This window comes from Talaromyces amestolkiae (genome assembly GCF_001896365.1).
Source record: "Talaromyces amestolkiae strain CIB chromosome Unknown scaffold21.1, whole genome shotgun sequence".
NCBI classification, from domain to species: domain Eukaryota; kingdom Fungi; phylum Ascomycota; class Eurotiomycetes; order Eurotiales; family Trichocomaceae; genus Talaromyces; species Talaromyces amestolkiae.
In genome coordinates, this window is record NW_024468057.1 from 64,710 (window position 1) to 84,697 (window position 19,988).

Below are 19,988 nucleotides of genomic sequence, written 5' to 3' on the forward strand. Positions count from 1 at the left end.
CTGCTTTCCATATAATTATGCTGTTAGAGATATTATCTGCTCACACTACTCAAATCGACAACTAAGTAGTGCACAACACTCGTGCTCACAAATGGCTCCTTCTCCAGAGTTCATCGTCTCGGTCCTTCGTCAGTTTTCAACGTGAGATTCCACTCAGCATATCTTTCTACTGGCGAGTCACTCATGAGATAATTGACAAAAAACATTGTGTAGGTGCGATGTTTCGGATGCTTTGTCAAAACTCAATCATCCTCATGGAGGGTTTGTGGCTGGCCCTACGATGTGGTCACCTCAGCGCCAGGAGGGAGACACCAAGATTGTAGGACCAGCATACACTGTTAAGTATGTGTCACGTAGCGATACTACATCACCCAAGCAGGCTTTTCACTACGTAAGTCTAATCGTCATACAAATACAGAGGGACTGCTTACCTCTTATTGAATCGGGGTGACTGATTCCAAATGCCGAAGATCGATATGATTCCAGCTGGATCTGTAGTGTTTATCTCATCACCAAACACTATCAATGCAGTCTTTGGAGGCCTTATGAGTAACAGAGCCCATGCAAGTGGTGCGGTCGGAACGGTTGTTGACGGTCGAATTCGGGATCTACAGGAGCATCGTGCCCTTGGCTATCCGGTAAGGACCTTACTGATAGGTTTGTTTCATGTCCCTGACTCGTAAACAGGTCTTTGCTCGCGATGTTAGTACTGTCTCCCCGTACGAGGTTGCACGTGTCAGTGAGGTAAGTTCGGATATTGCTCCTCATCCATCTCTCGTTTGTTTGAATTGCCAGTCACATCATGGATTGACGTGTCTGTAGGTGAATATACCAGTCAAAGTGCAGAACAACGGCCAGGACACCATAGTCAATCCTGGAGACTACATTATTGCTGATCTTAATGGTGTTGTCTGTCTTCCAGCTAATTTAGCCGAAAAGGCGATTTCTCTGATTCCTCCACAAGTCAAGGCTGACGAACTGATTACCGAAGAGCTCAAATCTGGCGTGTTATTTACAGATGCATCGAAGAAACACAGGACCATGTTGAGCCCTACCTAGGATAGAAACATTAGATAATAAGGTAGTTTACCAGCGGCGTCGCTTCAAATCACGATATACCTCAAGTGCTTGTACCTAATTCTTTCCAAGGTTGGAAATGGTTTCAAGGCAGACATGAAATCCATGCGTTTTACTCTTTTATAAGAAGAAAATCATTAAATTGAAAAATCAGATATCTTGAAAAAAAGGAAAAACCTCCATAGTAGAAAAAATTCAGTCTGAGTTATTGATGTCCATCTGGTTGAAGTAGTAGCTGGGATTTTTCGAGACAAAGTATCTCCTCCGGTCCACGCAAGTCGGCGAAATAAAAACGACTATGCTGTAAATGAGGTACGTTCTTTTCCTCTGATAACAACTTAGAGAATATCCAGCGTTACCCTGACTCAGGGTAGTTGCCCGGAATTTCGCCGGGCAAATTTCCGGAGTGCAAGCGGCAGCTCAGTCAATGAAGCGATATAACCTTGAGTGTCTAAGTCGTTTCTAGCCCTTTCATTAACTTTTCGCGCCTAAAATAAGTGACCAAACAATTTGTCTGTCAATTGAATGTGTTCCAATTATCTTGCTTCAACCAGCCAATCACTTGACAAGCGAATCAAAATGGGTAGTGTTGAAGAGTCTCATGCTATCCGCATAAACCCGTCCTCATCTCACGCCTTTGCGAAGTCGATTCTTTTATCTTACGGCATACCAACAGACAGAGCGGATATAGTTGCAGATGCACTTGTGCTTGCCGACCTCCGCGGTGTCGATTCACACGGAATCAACCGTCTGCCCAGCTATATCGCCCGAATCAAAGCTGGTGTATTGGCTACTGACCCTGTCTTGGAATTTGAGTACAAAACACCTGTGCTTGCGATTTTAGATGCAAAGAACACCTTTGGATTTGTTGCCGGTTCTCTAGCAATTGATGAAGGAATCAAAATTGCCTCGACTTATGGTTTGGCTGTTGTTGGAGTGAAGCACAGCAATCACTATGGTATGGCATCGACATATATTCTCCGTGCTGTTCAACAAGGATTTGCGGCCTTTGCTTTCACGAATGCAAGCCGTTCTATGCCTCCTTGGGGAGGAAAGGAGCCACTATTTGGCACAAGTCCGTTTGCAGTCGGTGTTCCTGGTGGTCAAGCAGGAAATTTTGTTCTTGACATGAGCCCGAGTGTCGCAGCCCGTGGTAAGATTCGGAAAGCTGCGCGACGAGGGGAATCTATTCCGGAAGGTTATGCTTTAGATAAGGATGGCAAACCAACAACTGATGCCCAAGCCGCATTAGATGGTGTGGTTCTTCCAATTGGTGGGCCAAAGGGCAGCGGTCTGGCCATGATGATGGACATATTCGGGGGTCTTTTAACTGGTGCTGCTTTTGGAGGGGACGTGGTTGACATGAACAAGGACGCGAATACACCACAGAACGTTGGCCATTGGTTTCTAGTTTACCGACCAGAAACGTTTCTGGGCAGCAAAGAGGAATTGCATGCCCGCATGGACAAGTTGCTGGACAGGACTAGAAAATGTGAAAAAGCCGATGGCTTTGAGAGAATCTACGTGAGTGGAGAAATAGAGGCAGAGCGCGAGATGGAGAACAGAAAGATGGGCATCCTTTATACACAAGGTGAGATTGAGGCACTACATCAACTCGCCAAAGAGATCGGATCAAAATCAATGCTGGAGCCAATGATATAAATATTATAACTCGATTAGTAACACCTAACTTAGCTAAAAATGAATATCCAGTCAGAAATACATCTTGGCACCCTGTATGCACCGCTTTGTGGTTGTCGAATACCTACCAATCCATCTGAGGTATAATCTGCAGAACAATTGCAAACTCCCCTCGGTGTTTGGCGATGTCTGGCTCTTAAGGAGCTGAAAATTGACTGGATTGAGGATCGTTCGTGAAAATGTACCGTTAAAGTTGGAAAAGAAGAGTTAACTCGATATACTTTGAAGTTCTATATTCAGACTCCCCTTGCAAGTCAGTCTCATAAAAATCCCGTCTTTCACTTTGCGGCAATTGCTATTCATCTATGAAATACAAAGATTCGCTGTAAATTCAGGTAGCCGCTTTCATAGCCCATCATTGAGAATAGTCCCAGTCCGAAAAATCTCCCAAGACCACGAACAAGCCTTTCCGAGTATATACCCGAACGATGCCTTTCTCAGCTGACTTATATGCAATCTATATAGAGCCAATTACTGTATTCAATTATAAGTGCAATTTTATTTCAATATAGTGGCTGCAACAGTCCCCGTCGGGAACTGTATAATTCCCGACCCTAAGAAACTCGTTCCCGAGAGAGCTTCAGCTCGGGGAGAGCAATGATTGAAGCATTGAATGTTGTAGTAGCTTATGAAATAGTTCTATAAGCAGAGATTAGTACAAGAACAAGAATTTTTCCTCATGTTTCTGGTTCGAAGGCCGTGAGTTTCCTAGGGCAGTTCTCTATCCTAGTAGAAAAAAAAGGTCGAGTCACTCACTGATAGTATGGTAAGTTCTCTCCTTTCTCTGCTTGCCATCGCAGCAGCAGGGGTCTCAGCCGCGTCAATTCCTAGCACTCCTAGCTCAGTTCTCAGTGCTCGCAACACCAACCTGACCCCGGGATGCGAGAACGGCCCTACGTCCCGCCAGTGCTGGGGCAAGTACGACATCAACACCAACTACTACGATGAGATATTTTATACAAATCACACAGTCGAGTACTGGCTGAGTCTCGAGGAGATCGATTGTGCACCGGACGGGTACTTGCGTAAATGTATGACGGCCAATGGTACTATGCCTGGCCCAGCCATCACGGCTAATTGGGGAGACGAAATTGTCGTCCATGTCACCAACAACATGAAGACCAATGGATCAGCTATTCATTGGCACGGTGTGAGACAGCTCAACAACAACGTAAATGATGGAACACCTGGTGTCACGCAATGCCCTATTGCACCTGGGACAAGCATGACATACAAATTTCACGCCGAGCAGTACGGCACATCTTGGTACCACAGCCACTTCAGCTTCCAATTTAGCAATGGTCTGTACGGACCACTGATTATCAATGGTCCTGCCACAGCTGACTATGATGAGGACCTCGGTGCCGTCTTCATTACAGACTGGGACCACATAACAGCCGATCAAATCTGGGCCACCATCGCCAACTTCAACGTCACGTTCGACGGCTCTAGCACGGGTCTGATCAATGGCATGAACACTGGAAATTGCACGGCACTCAACGCGACAAACGCCGACCCTAATTGCCTTAGTGAGGGCAGAAAGTTTGAACTGCACTTCGAGCAAGGCAAGAAGTATCGTTTGCGGTTGTTCAATGTTGCGATGGAGGACTGGGTACAATTCAGCATTGACAACCACACCATGACGGTGATCGCAATGGACTTTGTGCCTATCGTGCCGTACGAGACTAAGAGTATTTTCATTGACATGGGACAGCGGTACGACGTTATTATCGAGGCGAACGCAGCACCCGCGGATTATTGGCTGCGCAGTGGTTTTGAGCCATTATGTATTCCCAACGGCGCGGGTGCAAATAACATTACGGCCATTGTGAGATATGACAACACCAGCACCGCAGATCCGACCAGCTCGAGCGTGGACGGTGCCATAATAGGATGGGATCTCTGCGTAGATGAGCAGCCCACCAACTTGGAGCCATGGGTTCCTGTCGACTTGGACATGGCCAAAGTGGTCGAAGGAGTTCAGACAGAGATCGTCACGGGATTCTATGACGACAATACCTACCTTCGATGGTCAATCAACGGGGGATCGTTCATGTGGGTGAATTGGTCAAATCCAGCACTGGAAGACGTTGTGGCTGGAGACTTGAGTGGCATTCCCACAACAGATAACATTTTCCAAGTTGGCTCCAACTCGTCTGCGAAGAGCACGCTTCGTAACGAGACGGAGTGGGTCGTCCTCGTCATCGAGGACACAACTCCCATAACCGGCATATCTCATCCCATCCACCTGCATGGTCATGACTTCTTAGTGTTGTCAACAGGCTATGAACGGTGGACTGGAAGAACGTATGGCTGGCAACTTACCAATCCGCCGCGTCGCGACACGGCCACCATGCCAGCCAACGGTTATGTCGCAATCGCGTGGCCTCTCGACAACCCGGGTGTTTGGGCGTTACACTGCCATATTGCCTGGCATAGCAGTCAAGGCTTTGGAGCAACGGTGCTGGAGTCAGCGGACATGATGCCTAAGCCGTTGGGAGGCGACTGGTCCCAGGAGATAGACTCAGTTTGCAAGGCCTGGAATGAATACGCGCCGACTGCTCCCTTCCAGCAGGTCGATGCTGGTATCTAAAGAGAATAATTTCACACACTAAATTTCACGAGCTCCATACGTATTTTCTAGAATAAAAGATTCCCTATGGTAGTAGTTGGTATGTGCCATTTCACTTACAGGATGCTCTCCATACCCGAATGCTGTACTTTCCAAACCTATGTAGGTGTCGTGGTATCCTCGTAAATTTTGTAACTTATCATATGTAAATACAGTAGAACATGGATGAGTCGTTCTATAAGAGTTCCGACAACAGCGGAAGAGGGTTGTTGAAGCTCAGCTCCTTCGGGATAATGTGATTTGCAGGACAAAAATGGGGCATGTCTGATGTCTTGAGGCCCCAGCCCAATTATTGAATAGACATTCCAGTATCAAAGACAAATAAGAACGATGATGATGATAATAAGCTCGTCCTGCTAGACTGTATTTGGCTAGCGCCAGGGACCCGGTTCCCGGACGTTCATTTACGTAGAAATTAGGGGAAGAATACTCGTCACATTCACAATCACACACTATACCCATCCACTTCTTTACGCTTTTCGTCACAGTCTCTCATTTTGAAACGCCGTCCGCTCTTTATTTACGAATMCCCTCCCTTCACTTATCCTTATATTCTATMCCAGCCGCTGTCGACGCGTGTCTTACATCTCATTCCTCACTGAACTCCTTGCCTTTCGGCCCACCGTCGCCCGCCGCATCGTACACACGCTGAGAACTATTGAGAACGTCTGAATAGCCTGAAATCGCATCATGAACGGTCGCTCCGCATTCTTATAGATTGATATTTATCACGTTGGGACACCCGGCATCTAGCCATGGCCGATTCTAGCACCGCATCGACCCCAGTCACACCCGGCTTCCCGGTATCTCCTGGATTGGATGTACCTCGCCCCCCTTCCATAGGCGGTATCTCCTCGCGCATGACCGACATTGCTTCTGAAGATGGAGATCGGTCGATGTCCTCGCGCGCGCCGACTTCGGTCCAGCCACCGCAGTCTCGACGAGGCCCACCACCAGCAGCGCGATTATCAACCGGGAATTCAAATTCGCTTCGTCCAGGCAGCTCGTCCAGTCGCATGAGTCGACTAAGCAGAACGCATGTCCCTTCGTTCACTCCGCAGGCGTTCTTTCGGCCCATGAGCTCGCAAAGACTACAGGCACATCGTCGTCCAAGTCAGGTACCCCAAGAGGCATACACAGAAACGACAGAAACCATTGAGGATGAGAACGGCCTTAATCGAAGAAGCTTGATATCGAACAGTACGGTGCATCTCGGCGCTCACGCAAACGACTTGGAAGTCCCTCCTTCTCGTGGTACGGAATTCACCGATCCTATCATTTCTGACCGGAACACCTCCAACGCGAGCCCGACGGGGAACACAACTATTAGAAGCTTGGGAGAAAGTGTTAAATTATTACACGAACGAGAGAAGAAGTCTGTGCCAGAGCGACTCAACATAAGCAGGACTGTCCAAACGGGGTCCTTGCACGATCCTCCGCAAAAATCACCACTGTCATTCCGATCCGACTTTTTGTCCATTCGAAATAAAAACGAGGATCCCCAGCGTCCGGCCAGCAGAGGTCACGAAAGGTTATCGTCGGTAACATCTTCCTCTCCGCGCTCAATGAAGGATCAGAAAGCATCGGCACCGCCTGCAAATCTCGGCAAGAATTATGAATATTTTACAGGCAACACAGTTTTCTGGGGTAGTGGCAGGTTTCAGAACTCCCGTGATAAGCCAGTCAACATAGCGACAGGACTTTTGATTGTTCTTCCCGTCGCATTGTTTCTTGCATACTCGTATGTTTTTTCTTCGTCTTTATGGACTTGGCTGACTTGGTATCAGAGCACCGTGGTTATGGCACAATGTGTCGCCGGCAATCCCAATCATTTTCGCCTATATATTTTATGTCTGCTTCTCCTCTTTCGTACACGCCTCTGTCGTGGACCCCGGGGTGAGTACTGAATCTCAATGAAATGTAGATGACTCTTTGCTAACCATATATAAAGATCGTTCCGAGAAATCTACATCCATTGCCTACGACTGATCCGTCTTCTGATCCACTTGCACTGGGTCCATCAACGACCGATTGGGTCATGACGAAGCTGGCTACGTCCGAAGTTGACGCCATGGTGGTCCCAGTCAAATACTGCAAGACCTGCAATATATGGCGTCCACCACGATGCTATCATTGCCGAGTGTGTGACAACTGTGTCGAAACTCTAGATCATCACTGCGTGTGGCTCAATAATTGTGTTGGCCGTCGTAATTATCGATACTTCTTTGGTTTTGTCAGCTCTGCCACGATTCTTGCCTTGTTCCTTCTCGGAGCTTCCTTGGCACATGTGCTTCTTTATCAACAGCGCGAACACATTTCATTTGGGGAGTCAATTAACAAATGGCGAGTTCCATTCGCAATGGTTATCTACGGGGCTCTTGCTTTTCCGTACCCTGCGGCACTTTGGTTCTATCATCTCTGGCTCGTGGGCCGCGGCGAAACCACACGTGAATATCTCAACTCCCACAAATTCGCCAAAGCAGATCGTCTTCGACCTTTCAGTCAGGGAAATGTATTGCGAAACTGGATTGCAGTACTCACAAGACCCCGACCACCGACATATCTTCAATTCAAGAAACCGTACCAGCAAGGTGATCAGCGCTTCGCAACGCAGAAGCGCAAGTACTTGACAGCGAAAGATGTCGAAGCTCAAGCTGGTCTGGAGTTGCAAGCTGTTGTTGGACGAAACACCAATACTGGTTCATCATATCAACCTGATATGCGGGAAAGCAATAGCAGATCTTGATAGTTCTCTGCTTCCTACACATCTTTCTATTGTACCATTACGCCTACCTAACCTCTTCCATTCTCTTCATTTTTCTATTCTTCTTACACTGATGTCTATTCTTTTTAACTGTTCGTCCTTTTGCTTATTCATTTTGGCTTATTGGCATAACGACTCACACTTCATTCAAACGACCTGACTTTCTCTTATTTCTCTTAATGATTCCCTCTTTCATTACTAATGTACCACTATACCTGCGTTCTCTTCTTGTGTAATGGATTCTATACAATTACTACTATTATTGTTTCCTTGAATACAAATATATTCCTAGTGTGCTCTCTATGTAAGATTTGAAAAGTACATGAGCAGTTAAAGGCTCATTCAATGTTGGATTTTATCTCCCGTACATGCTCGGCCTACCTGGGTACCTCGCAATAGAAGGATTTAGGATAGTAATCAATGCCGGAGCCGGAACCATATGGACGATCTAATAAGTGGTAGTCGCTCAGGTCGATCAAATGGTCTGAGCTTTACGACATGACCTGTCTGTCAAGGTAGGTATCACGTTGCGAACATTCTAAGGCTTGCAATGATCTTTCCGGGAAGCTGTTCGATCATGATCAAGGAATCTCCATAACCGGGGGAGACTGCCAGAAGAATTAAAGACTAAGAACATGAATTAGAGGAGGTGGGCTTGATATCTTGGCTTGAAGCGAGCAATGGGTAGAACAGAAGCCTCGTTGAGACTGTAGAAGTATTCAGGAATACATGAGATACATAGATGTCTGATTGACACGCTCCATGGAATGCTGACCGGAGTGGGATGGACTTACTAAGACAGGCAGGAGAGTACAAACATTCCATACAAAGTTACTTCTTTCCTGTTAAGTTGAGTCCCTGCCGACCACCTTTCCTCCCTCCCATTGTCCACCTACAACATCTCTTTTCCACTACATCCATTCATCGATTCTACCGACACTCTGTTGGTCTTTGTCTGTCAATCATTGTTGTACTTTTGCTCAAGCCAGTCAAGTTGCTAGCCCATTTGTTGTTTTTGAGGTCTAGCTTGATTGAGGCTGGTGGTCATGTTTACACTGCATCAGCCATCAACAAACTGAACCTGGAAATTTCCCTCACGACGCGCGCGAGATTCGTGTAGTCAAAGCAGAAATCACTCGGCTTATCAATCAGACAACGAGATTGGTCTGTTCGATCCAGCCATCCAGTTATCTGAGTTCTGTCCTGGACCTGACTAGCCAAAATCCCGTTTTGACTCCACCTCTTTCAGTCTTCTGCAGCCCCCGGCTCTCTCTCGCGCAATTCAATCATTAGCCCCCGTTGGGTCCCGTCCGCCTGGACGTTTTACCCTTTTCCACCTTTAACATTGTTCTCAAGTTATCTTCATGTTTGAGTCGATTGTCAACTTTCTTTCGCCCGCGGCACTGACCAATTCCATCCTTCGCGAGGCAGTTGCTGCTGCCCCGGGCTCTTCCAAGATGATGACGCGCCGAGCCCGTTCCTCCCTAGAATCAGCCGCCGCTGTTGACAACACGGCCACAGCAGACACGATGGAACAAGATACATTCAGCAACAACGGTCCTATCGGTGTCGACTTCTCCGGTCCTTTACTTACGCCAGAAGCTAGTCGTTCCGAAACTTCCAGCAATCACGATCTCGCTGTCGCCGGAGATGAGAAACCTCAAGCACGACGACGTTCTGCGCGTACGACGCGTATGTCCCTCCGCGCATTAGAGAATTTACGAGATTTAGAAGAGGACAATAACTCGAAACATGTAGAGGGATTGTCAATTACACCCAAAGAGCGTACGGTCTCAGGAGAAACACTTGTAAACAGCGTTGATGAAAGCCGCGCTTCTCCGTCGTCCGTCAACAACGATGCCAACATGAACGACCACTCGTGGAGCCAGACGACTCTCTTGCGGGACAATACGGACAACGACGAAAACGCGCACCTTGCAACACCTGTCTCAAAGCGATCCGAAGAAGACGAAGCACCGCGAAGACGATCTCTACGAGCCCGGCCAGTTAAGGAGGACGATATTAAGGATAATGATAAGGATACTACGCAAGACAAAATGGAAGTGAAGTCAGCCAGCAAGCCAGAAAAAGCTACACCTCCGCGCCGCTCGTCTCGTCTTAGCCTGGTCACCAGGGCTGTCGAAGTGCTCGACAGAGCTGCTAGTGTCTTGGGAAAACGGTCTCGAGATGCGATGGAAAAGGCTGTTATGCAGCGTCGCTCTAGTTTACGTCCTCGACATTCCCTACCTGCGAAAGATGCGCTAGCTAGCACTTCTGAGCTCCCCGATCCCAAAAAGCGCCGAATGTCCGACGGTGATTTACAAGCAAAGAAGAAAGAACTGGAAGAGGAGGCCTCAAAGACGGAGGAAGTGGAAAAAGCAGTCTCACCTCGATTCAGATCGAAGCGGTGGCTGGATCAAGGAATGTATACTGGACAAGAACGTGACTACGATCCCCGACTAAACGAGGCAAACAATAAGTTAAGGGCTGCCAGACGCAGAGCTGCCCCGGAGCCACAACGAAAGCTTCTTCCTTTACCGATGTTTGCTGGCGAAAGATTGCTCAAACTCGGTCGTGATTTCAAGCTTCCTTTCGATGTGTTCTCACCACTTCCTCCGGGTCAACCTAAGCCGGACGAATGGAAGAAGACAAATCGAAGTGAGTTATTTATTTATGATAGTTGATATACTTGCTAATTTATTAGATGTTTTTGTCGGCGATGCTGCTAGCTTCTGGCGCGAGAATAAGAAAATCGAGCTTTCGACTTGCCTATGCGACGAAGAAACTGGTTGCGATGAGGATTGCCAGAATAGATTCATGTTCTACGAATGCGACTCCAGTAACTGTCGTGTCGGACCAAACTGCGGTAACCGGAGCTTTGAGGAACTAAAGCAACGAACCAAGGCTGGCGGGAAATACAACATTGGCGTGGAAGTTATCAAGACAGCCGATCGAGGGTATGGTGTACGCAGCAACCGTACTTTTGAGCCAAACCAGGTCATTGTGGAGTACACGGGCGAGATCATCACACAGAATGAATGTGAACGGCGCATGCGGTCGGTCTATAAGAATAACGAGGTAAGTTATACGGACTCTACGGTGTAGATCAATAGCTAAACTACGCAGTGCTATTATTTGATGTACTTTGACCAGAATATGATCATTGATGCAACTCGTGGTTCTATTGCGCGTTTCGTCAACCATTCCTGCGCTCCCAACTGCCGAATGGAAAAATGGACTGTAGGTGGGAAGCCACGTATGGCTCTGTTTGCAGGCGACAGAGGCATCATGACTGGCGAAGAGCTTACTTATGACTATAATTTTGAGTGAGTGTCTCGTGGCTCGACGCATTATTGAATACTGACCTGGTTTAGTCCATACTCGCAAAAGAATGTACAACAATGTCGCTGTGGAGCTCCAGGCTGCCGTGGTGTTCTCGGCCCACGACCCAAGGAACGGGATATCAGAGAGTCCAAGGCAGAACAGAAGAAGGATGCCTTACAGAAGAAAGCAAAAGGTGCACTAGCCGGTACGAAGCGCAAGTTAGGCAGTGTGCTAGATGAATCAACTTCTGCTCTCAACAAGAAGAGAAAGATTGTCAAAGGCACAACGGTCAAGGCAACTATCTCCAAGGCAATGTCCAAGGCTAAATCAGCATTGAATGGCAAGAGAGTACCTGTGCATGTCAAGAAGAACGTTGTCGTCACGAAGGCAACTAAGACTTCAAAATCCACGAAAACAAAGATGATCAGCAAGTCGAAGGTCACCAAGGTCGCCACAGCAGCAAAGGCAGCCAATGCATCGTCCAAAGTGAAGATTCAGCAAGCGACGAAGAAGCATGCTACCAAGTCAGCTAAGTCAGCTAGCAAAGAGACGAAACCCGTGTCCGCATCAGAGAGGGTTCGGATACGATTCAAAGCGACGGCTCGTCGGTCCACTAGCTTTAAGAAGGGAGCACAAACTTTAAAGGCGAAAAGCCCTGCCAAAAAGACTCCAGCAAAGAAGACGCCCAGCAAGAAGACGCCTATTAAGAGCCCCGGCGGAAGTGTCAAAAACAAAGCTGCTGCAACCAAGGTGAGCAAGAAATAGCGTGTCTACGGTTTCTAAGTCACCAATCTTCAACTCTACTTTCTCTTTCATATTTGATTTTTCAATTTTTTACTGGCCCACTCATAACTGGCGTTGACGTTGCTTTTACGGAATTTTGCGCGGGGCGAACTGTACGCTGATTTAGGAGGTATGGCTGGATTGATTGTTTTATTTTAACTTCTACCTTATCTTCTCCTTTTATTCGACTTCATCTTCGATTCCATCTTATGATCTACGGTCCCTTCTATTCAACATTCTATCTCCCATTCGGCATGGCTTTCTTGTATGGAAAGGCCTATGTGTCATCTTTCTTGTGTTGCGAGTGTCTTTTCCTTTAGGTAGTCATTGGTGCATCATGTATGAGTTTTTTATGTACGGTAGTTCACGTCAATACATGGGACATTCTTGCTAGATGTTCTTTATCATATTATGTTCCTTCCTAAAGAAGATTGGCAGCCTTATGAAACAGGCAGAAATCGGTCTGTTGAGCTATTTCCCAAAACAGACTAGCGGCGGGKGTCAATAGATCAAAATCGAAAGATGATTGGTCTGTGTTCCGTCTCAGATCAGCCTTTGATCCTCCTGATTTGCATTTCAAGGAGACATTTTTATCATCGTCCATCAGCTAAATCTTTTTTATTCATGTATTGATACAAAGTTTTGACATTGAATAGCAGACTGATCGGCTGTACATGACCAGACTTACACGATCTAATTCGGGGTGGCAGCGGTAATTATTGCTATCACTATCAGTCCGGCCTGACAAAAGACGTCGCTGGAACTTCGGCCGCAATCTGCATCTTCATCAATGGGGGTTTAGAGCAGCCGTCTATATATACGAGAACTTCTATAGAAGTTGTACAGAATGGCAACGGCACATGACAAGTATGTTCCGCATCCCATTCTCTGGATCTTCGTTAACATGTTCGCAGATTTGTTGGCTTGACGTTGGCGGTGTTGGCTTCTGTAGCTATTGGTATGCCACTCCATGTCCCAAGATTTGATACGCTGTCTTGAAGTGCATGAATAAGAAATTGAGCTATGTTCGGAAAAGCTAACTGCTCGAAACTAGGGTCGAGTTATGTCATTACAAAAAAGGTCTGTACTCCGATTCAATCATTAGAAATAATATGCTAAAAGTCAGAATAGAGTCTGATACAATCGTCAGACCGTCACGGATACGACGGTGATGGATTCAGATATATCCAGAATCCGCTTTGGTGGTGTGGGACTATTACTCGTATGTAAATGTCCCCTTTTTGAGAAAGAATTTTGCACTGATGTAACTCGGCAGTCGTTGTCGGAGAATTAATGAATACCGCCGCGTATGCTTTTGCGCCTGCTGTTTTGGTTACGCCCTTGGGAGCGTTGAGTGTGTTGATCGGGTAAACCACCTCCCAGTCGTCACTTTTGGTTGGAGAAAAAGTCTAACATCCATACAGGGCTGTGCTAGGCGCATACTTCCTCGACGAAGAACTCAACACCGTTGGCCGCGTGGGCTGCGCAAATTGTCTGCTTGGCTCAATTTTGCTGGTGCTGCATGCCCCAGCCGATAGAGAGATACACACCATCGACGAAGTCTTAGATCTCGCTACCCAGCCTCGTACGTCCCCTTCTCCCCATCATCTCCCAGACTATATTTCTAACAACCAGGAAGTCTTCCTGGCCTACCTCGCCTTCGTAATCCTCTACACTCTCTACGCCATAAACCGGCTAGCGCCACGCAGCGGCCGCACAAACCCCATCATCTACATGAGCATTTGCTCTCTTGTCGGCTCCGTATCCGTCATGAGCGTCAAAGCGTTTGGTATAGCCGTCAAAATCACATTTGAGGGCAACAATCAGTTCACGCATGCGTCGACGTATGTGTTTTTGGTGGTTTTGGTAGTTACGACGTTGACTCAAACGCATTATTTGAATAAGGCTATGAGTGTTTTTTCGGCTTATTTGTCTGTCCCCCTTCCCTCCCCCTCTTTTCTAACGCTGTTGTGACGAAGTACTGATGGTTGTAGGGTAAATGCAATGTACTACGTCGGCTTCGCGACATGCACCATCTCCGCATCCATGATCCTGTATCAGGGCCTCAACACCCATGACCCGACAGAGATCATTTCATTGCTTTGTGGGTTTCTGCTCGAGTTTGTGAGTGTTGCACTGCTTACTATATCGCGGAATGATGATTCGGCGGTGCAAAGGGGGAAGAGGAGGACGTCTTCGCCGGTGGATTATGAGCGTGTTGGAAGATTTGCGGTTGGTGGGGATGAGGAGGATGAGGTTGAGTTGAGATCTATTTGAGTCTGATTAATAGAAAGAGAGGGATATGAGGTGAAGGGCATTGTATATATGTGTTGAATTAACTACATGCCATATTACAATTCATCAAAGACGGTTGCTGTGTAATTGATCCTCATTACGCAGTGTAGGCACGTGCGTTGGCAACGGACGCGTTAGGGCATAATTTCTTATCCAAAAGGGCTCTTGACAGTGCGTTAGCAAAGTAATACCCTTTCCCCAGATTACCAGAAAGGAAGCACGGCAGTACGCCATATAGAAATGTCGAATACTAACAGGCAAATAATGGGGCAAATTCATGAATAGAATATGAGCATCACTCTCATGTACATTGCTTTGGCACTATCTTCTCTCGCTTTCCAGCAAGTCGCGTTTTGTTACCACAGTCGGAGTCGGCCTATGTTATTTATCTAGATCCTTTTACAGTCTGCATTGTCTGTCTTGCTCTTCAATTGCACTAAAAGCTTTTCCGTACCAGTACAGGAAGCAATTTTGAGTATCCAAACCCTCATTAAGCTAAAAAAGTAGTGCCTGAACCTCGAAAGGGCTCACGATTCAAGAGTCCCGACTTCTGCACACACATTGCCGCCAATGAGACGAATATCAAACCTCTGTGTGGGTATCATTCCTTACCGGGGGAACGTCTGTGTTGGGAGCTGTTGCCATTTCTGTGGTGGTTCCATGTCCGTTCCGTGTACTCGCCACCGGCTGATGTTCTTTGGCAAGGGTTGTTTCAGGCAGAGCCGCTGACTGTCGGCTACGGAGATAAAGATTGAGGGTTTCCAAGCAAAGGCCGCAAAAAGTCCAAAAGCTACGAAGTGAGGATGAGGCGGAGAAGAGCAGCCCAGGGGTAGTAGTGACTTACAATGACAGAAATGTGAAAGCTTCGATGGCATTGCGTCGCGTGCAGCCACGCGTTAGATCCCAAACATAATAGTAACACCCAACACCATCAGTATTGAAGGCGTCATCTGTTTGGGCAACAAAAATGAATGCTGCCAGCCACCTAAAATATTATGGAACATCAGCTAGGATAGGGAAAGGGGAGAAATCGCTCCCAGTGGCCGGAGAGTGGGAAGGGGCGGACCGGGCATACAGCGCATAGAATACAATGTCCAGTGGGATTATGTAGCCAACATTGCGATGCATGCAAGCAGTAAATAGAGAAGGGATGTAAAATGCAGTGGTAAGTACCGCCTGTCCGGGAAAGTCAGTGTCTGGCTCGTCTAAGATCAGTAGAAGAACAGAGAACATTCTGGGGCTTACAATGACTAGAGTGAAAATGGTTCGGTAACCCTTCAAGTGCGTGACTGTCCATGCGGTCAAACCCATGGTGATCACGGCGCTGATCCATAAGACCAGACGAACGGCAAACAAGAAAACTCGAATAATATCGGTTCCTGCCATCTTCATAGATTGTGATGAAATTCAAAGGTCATTCTTATTGAAAAATGTCGAGGGAGATGTCAGAATGTAATCTAAATAAGCGGATATATGTTACTACTAAATCATCTCAAGCTCATTCATGCCCGAAGCCGGCTAGAGTTTCGGCGTCAGCATTGATCGCTATTTGTGATGTTAGAATGATTCATGGACTCTAAGACTGGTGACAGGGATGAAGAGTCTGCTCCACAAATGGTAGCTTATGCAATGTAAAGAGGTCGCGTACAACAAAGCTGYCCAGCCATATTTACCCTCGACCCAAGAATATCAGATGATCTAAAACAAACTCCACGATCGCATGTCTGATGCTTACATTGTGTCTCTGTAGGTCTGAGAATCTAGGCGCAGTCGAGAAGGCTCACTACCATGGTATACTCCGTAGTAGTTTTTAGATGTCTGATTGATTCACCAAAMCCCGCCACGGTCTGTCAGAAAAAGGCCTAGACCCACACCGACCCGCACATGTCTAGTTCCCGCATCCGCTTGTACTATGGAGACATTATTTGACGTCGAAAGCTGATAGCCTGATCCAATGTCTGTAGCCTCTCTTGCACTGGACTCAATCAGGCCATTAAGGAGTTGTATGAATGATCCACAACGACATTGTTTGGTTCCTCGGTTCTGCTGACCATGCCATTGTCGAGTCTACTGAGGCCCATATGCATAGACCTATCATCAGTTTTCAAGCTGCATTTGCTAAAGACGTGGTACCATTGAATATGTGACCCAGCCTAAATTTTCTGTCCTACCAGTCGAAGATGATACTGAGGATGCGCAGCACATGTGATCGCAGTCTACAGCATCCACTTCATGGGTATTCCCCGCCCATCCTGGCTAACAGAGGACGCCTGGCTGTTCTCTTCTCTCCTTTTCGGAAACTATGATCGCTCGGTGATTACTCTGTAGCAAGGCGATTACTACAAATTATTACCTGGAGATTAGTCATTCCCTGTCTGACTCCTTTCAGGTCCAGAGTCTCTATATGTATGGCAAGTTCAACATGCTCTTAATAATAGCGGAGCAAAATGTCGCCCTCTGGTGGCAACTGGCTAGTCGTGTGACGGAATGGGAGGCCCTCAAGCGGCCAATGATACAGTTTCACGGCGATAGTTCTGTGGTTTTCAGCTTCACAATTAGCCCCGATAGCTAGCTAGCTCAACCCTTCATTCAAGAAATTTGGCTTTCGCGAGCCAAGAAAGTGAGTCTCTTCCGGGCTAACCCCCCATTTTCTGTCCGAATGCGGCAATCGTGATAGCGACACTCACAACATGCTTTTACGGGGACATTGAGAAACCGAATCTGAGGTCTAGTGTTAAAGCGTGGTGTGATCTATTCTCTCCAACTCCTTGTTCTCGTGCTGAAATAATTTATGGACACTCTGACCTAGTGAACACTTAAGTTGGGACGCTTTGCTTTGGATTAAGAGCAATACACACTTTTCTTCTGGAGCACTAGACGTGCATAGGCTAATTTGATCTACCGCCTTACCTGTTGTCCTCACGAAATTTCTTGCTTGGTGAAAATTGAAGTCCAGCTCGGATACCCGGTGAAATAATGTGAAAATGCGATTTGCACACTTCATGCTAGGCTGGAATGCCCGAATCTGCATCATCTTGATAGCCTACTCTGTTTTAGGCCCGGTATCTTTGGCGCAGTCGTTATCCAACATATGTCCTGGCGCTCGTCTACCTAGGGCTTTGCCAGATGCGCCTAATGGATATACGCCGGATCTTGTGCAGTGCCCAGTCTCTGAACCCTTTGTTCGTTATTCCGTAAATATCAGCATACACGAAATGGATTGGCTACAGAAGCGTCAAGAGAAACGGCTGAAGGCTATGAACGCCTTTTTGACGCGGATAAAAGTTCCRGGTTTCAATGSGAGCCACTACTTCGCAGAGACTCCTACCCAGTCTCTACCTAATATCGGCATCGCTTTCTCAGGCGGTGGCTACCGAGCTCTACTTAACGGTGCTGGGATATTTGCTGCCTTCGATGAAAGAACGCCAGGGTCAACTACACCAGGTCACCTTGGTGGACTGATTCAATCATCAACGTACCTTTCAGGTCTAAGTGGTGGTTCCTGGCTGGTCGGGTCGATCTATGTTAATAACTTTACTACCGTCACTGCGTTATTAGACTCGCACACGAGTGGCCTATGGGAATTTGGTCAATCGGTTCTCAGTGGCCCTACAGGCGATGCCGGGTATTTGAACCGCCTTCGTCAGGTTGTTGATGGCAAAGAAGAGGCCGGGTTTCCCGTATCAATCACTGATTACTGGTACTATCTCCTCCCCTGCATCCTATCTTTGTTAGCTAATTACCGGGTTCGATGAAAAGAATACTGACCATTAGTTATAATAGGGGTCGTGGGCTCTCCTACCAATTGGTGAATGCCACTGAGGGCGGGCCTGCCTACACTTGGTCATCTATTGCCTCGACTCCACTTTTCGATGACGGCAGCGTGCCAATGCCTATCATCGTTGCACTTGAACGTGCGCCTTTAGAGCAGAACTTGAGTAAGGATACGCAATCAGTTGTGTGCTTTGCGAATCCTGTTGTCAGGTGTGCTGATTCATTGTTCCTCACCCAGCATTGAATTCATCTGTCTACGAATTCAACCCATGGGAATTGGGTACATGGGACCCGACGACATACGGCTTCGTGCCTCTCGGATTTGGTGGATCCAATTTCACAAATGGCAGTCTTATAAGTGGCGAGTGTGTCTCTGGATTCGATAATGTCGGGTTCATCATGGGCACATCTTCTTCCTTGTTCAACCAAGCGCTGCTTAACATCAACAATACAGATCTTCAACAAACATTCAAACGCCTCACGACTTCGCTTCTACAAAACCTCAACGAGTCATCGAATGACGTTTCTGTATACCAACCGAATCCTTTCTACAAGTTCAATAGAGCGAGCAATCGGAATGCTCAAGAAGAGGCACTGATCCTTGTTGATGGCGGCGAGGACTTCCAGAATATTCCATTCCACCCGCTTCTACAATCCAATCGCAAGGTCGATATAATATTTGCCATTGATAGCTCGGCAGATACAAAGATGCGATGGCCTAACGGGACTAGCATGGTAGCAACCTATGAGCGCAACAGCAATCATTCTGAGATAGCAGATGGGACTGCGTTTCCTTCTATCCCAGATCAGAATACTTTTGTGAATCTAGGCTTGAACAGTCGTCCTACGTTCTTCGGCTGTGATCCAACTAATAGCACTGGCGAAAACTCAGCTCCACTGGTCGTCTATATCCCAAATAGCCCATACACTTACATGTCAAACATCACAACATTCACGCTTGAACTCAACAATACTGAACGGAATGACCTGGTGCGTAACGGATACAGTGTGGCTACCTCGGGGAATTCCACGGATTGGGGTATTTGCGTTGGCTGTGCGATTATTAGCCGGAGCCTACACCGCACTAATACCTCAGTCCCTAGAGCATGCGCGGACTGTTTTCATCAATATTGTTGGGATGGCACTATCAACTCAACTAATCCGGGATTGTAGCAGTTGCACGACAAGAACTGAAGCCAGCATGGATGTCGGTAAACTGTATCGTTGAGTTTTGTGGAACAAGCTCTCCCATTTGCTAATCTATGTGTTGTACAAGATCTTTCAGTGTTTTCGGCCGAGCAAGTAAGGCTGTGTCTTGCGTTCTTGGGCTCCGGAGTCATTTACACAAAATCCAAGTTCTTTTTGCTTGACTAGATCATAATTATTTATAAATAGTGCCATTCTCAAAAACATAGTGTTCAGCCGAAGGAAAACTTCTATAACCCAAGTATCATCAGCATGGCTCAGGTAGCCACATCGTGGGTGCTATTCCGGGCAGATACAGTACCTATCCTTCTATTGATCGACTAGATCAAGCGGTTGAAGCGATCAAGGTCAAGCTTACCGCAGAGGAATTTGCGTTTCTAGAACAGCCTTACCACCCCAGGTCGGCGATGATTTTCTGACCGCGAATGTGTA

The 19,988-nt window shown here is 47.0% G+C and overlaps 6 protein-coding genes across 6 annotated transcripts; all 6 read left to right on the forward strand.

Moving 5' to 3' along the window:
* Positions 1-280: 280 nt before the first annotated feature.
* Positions 281-1,059, forward strand: BHQ10_008801 (uncharacterized protein; the record flags this gene model as incomplete). Its single annotated transcript, XM_040881647.1, has 4 exons — positions 281-391; positions 471-638; positions 688-744; positions 823-1,059. The coding sequence occupies 4 exons, from the start codon at positions 281-283 to the stop codon at positions 1,057-1,059; spliced, it is 573 nt and encodes a 190-aa protein (XP_040737303.1).
* A 597-nt stretch (positions 1,060-1,656) lies between these two features.
* Positions 1,657-2,739, forward strand: BHQ10_008802 (uncharacterized protein; the record flags this gene model as incomplete). Its single annotated transcript, XM_040881648.1, has 1 exon — positions 1,657-2,739. One exon carries the CDS (start codon positions 1,657-1,659, stop codon positions 2,737-2,739), a length of 1,083 nt encoding a protein of 360 aa, XP_040737304.1.
* An 802-nt stretch (positions 2,740-3,541) lies between these two features.
* On the forward strand, positions 3,542-5,371 carry BHQ10_008803 (uncharacterized protein; the record flags this gene model as incomplete). Its single annotated transcript, XM_040881649.1, has 1 exon — positions 3,542-5,371. One exon carries the CDS (start codon positions 3,542-3,544, stop codon positions 5,369-5,371), a length of 1,830 nt encoding a protein of 609 aa, XP_040737305.1.
* Positions 5,372-6,165: 794 nt separating this feature from the next.
* BHQ10_008804 (uncharacterized protein) lies at positions 6,166-8,156 on the forward strand (the record flags this gene model as incomplete). The annotated part of the gene is made up of 3 exons (XM_040881650.1): positions 6,166-7,151; positions 7,198-7,306; positions 7,362-8,156. The coding sequence occupies 3 exons, from the start codon at positions 6,166-6,168 to the stop codon at positions 8,154-8,156; spliced, it is 1,890 nt and encodes a 629-aa protein (XP_040737306.1).
* A 1,382-nt stretch (positions 8,157-9,538) lies between these two features.
* BHQ10_008805 (uncharacterized protein) lies at positions 9,539-14,558 on the forward strand (the record flags this gene model as incomplete). The annotated part of the gene is made up of 10 exons (XM_040881651.1): positions 9,539-10,832; positions 10,879-11,252; positions 11,301-11,500; positions 11,549-12,248; positions 13,196-13,239; positions 13,336-13,361; positions 13,432-13,503; positions 13,558-13,648; positions 13,706-14,125; positions 14,276-14,558. The coding sequence occupies 10 exons, from the start codon at positions 9,539-9,541 to the stop codon at positions 14,556-14,558; spliced, it is 3,504 nt and encodes a 1,167-aa protein (XP_040737307.1).
* A 3,233-nt stretch (positions 14,559-17,791) lies between these two features.
* BHQ10_008806 (uncharacterized protein) lies at positions 17,792-19,438 on the forward strand (the record flags this gene model as incomplete). The annotated part of the gene is made up of 4 exons (XM_040881652.1): positions 17,792-18,306; positions 18,360-18,514; positions 18,589-19,340; positions 19,418-19,438. 4 exons carry the CDS (start codon positions 17,792-17,794, stop codon positions 19,436-19,438), a joined length of 1,443 nt encoding a protein of 480 aa, XP_040737308.1.
* Between the last annotated feature and the right edge of the window lie 550 nt (positions 19,439-19,988).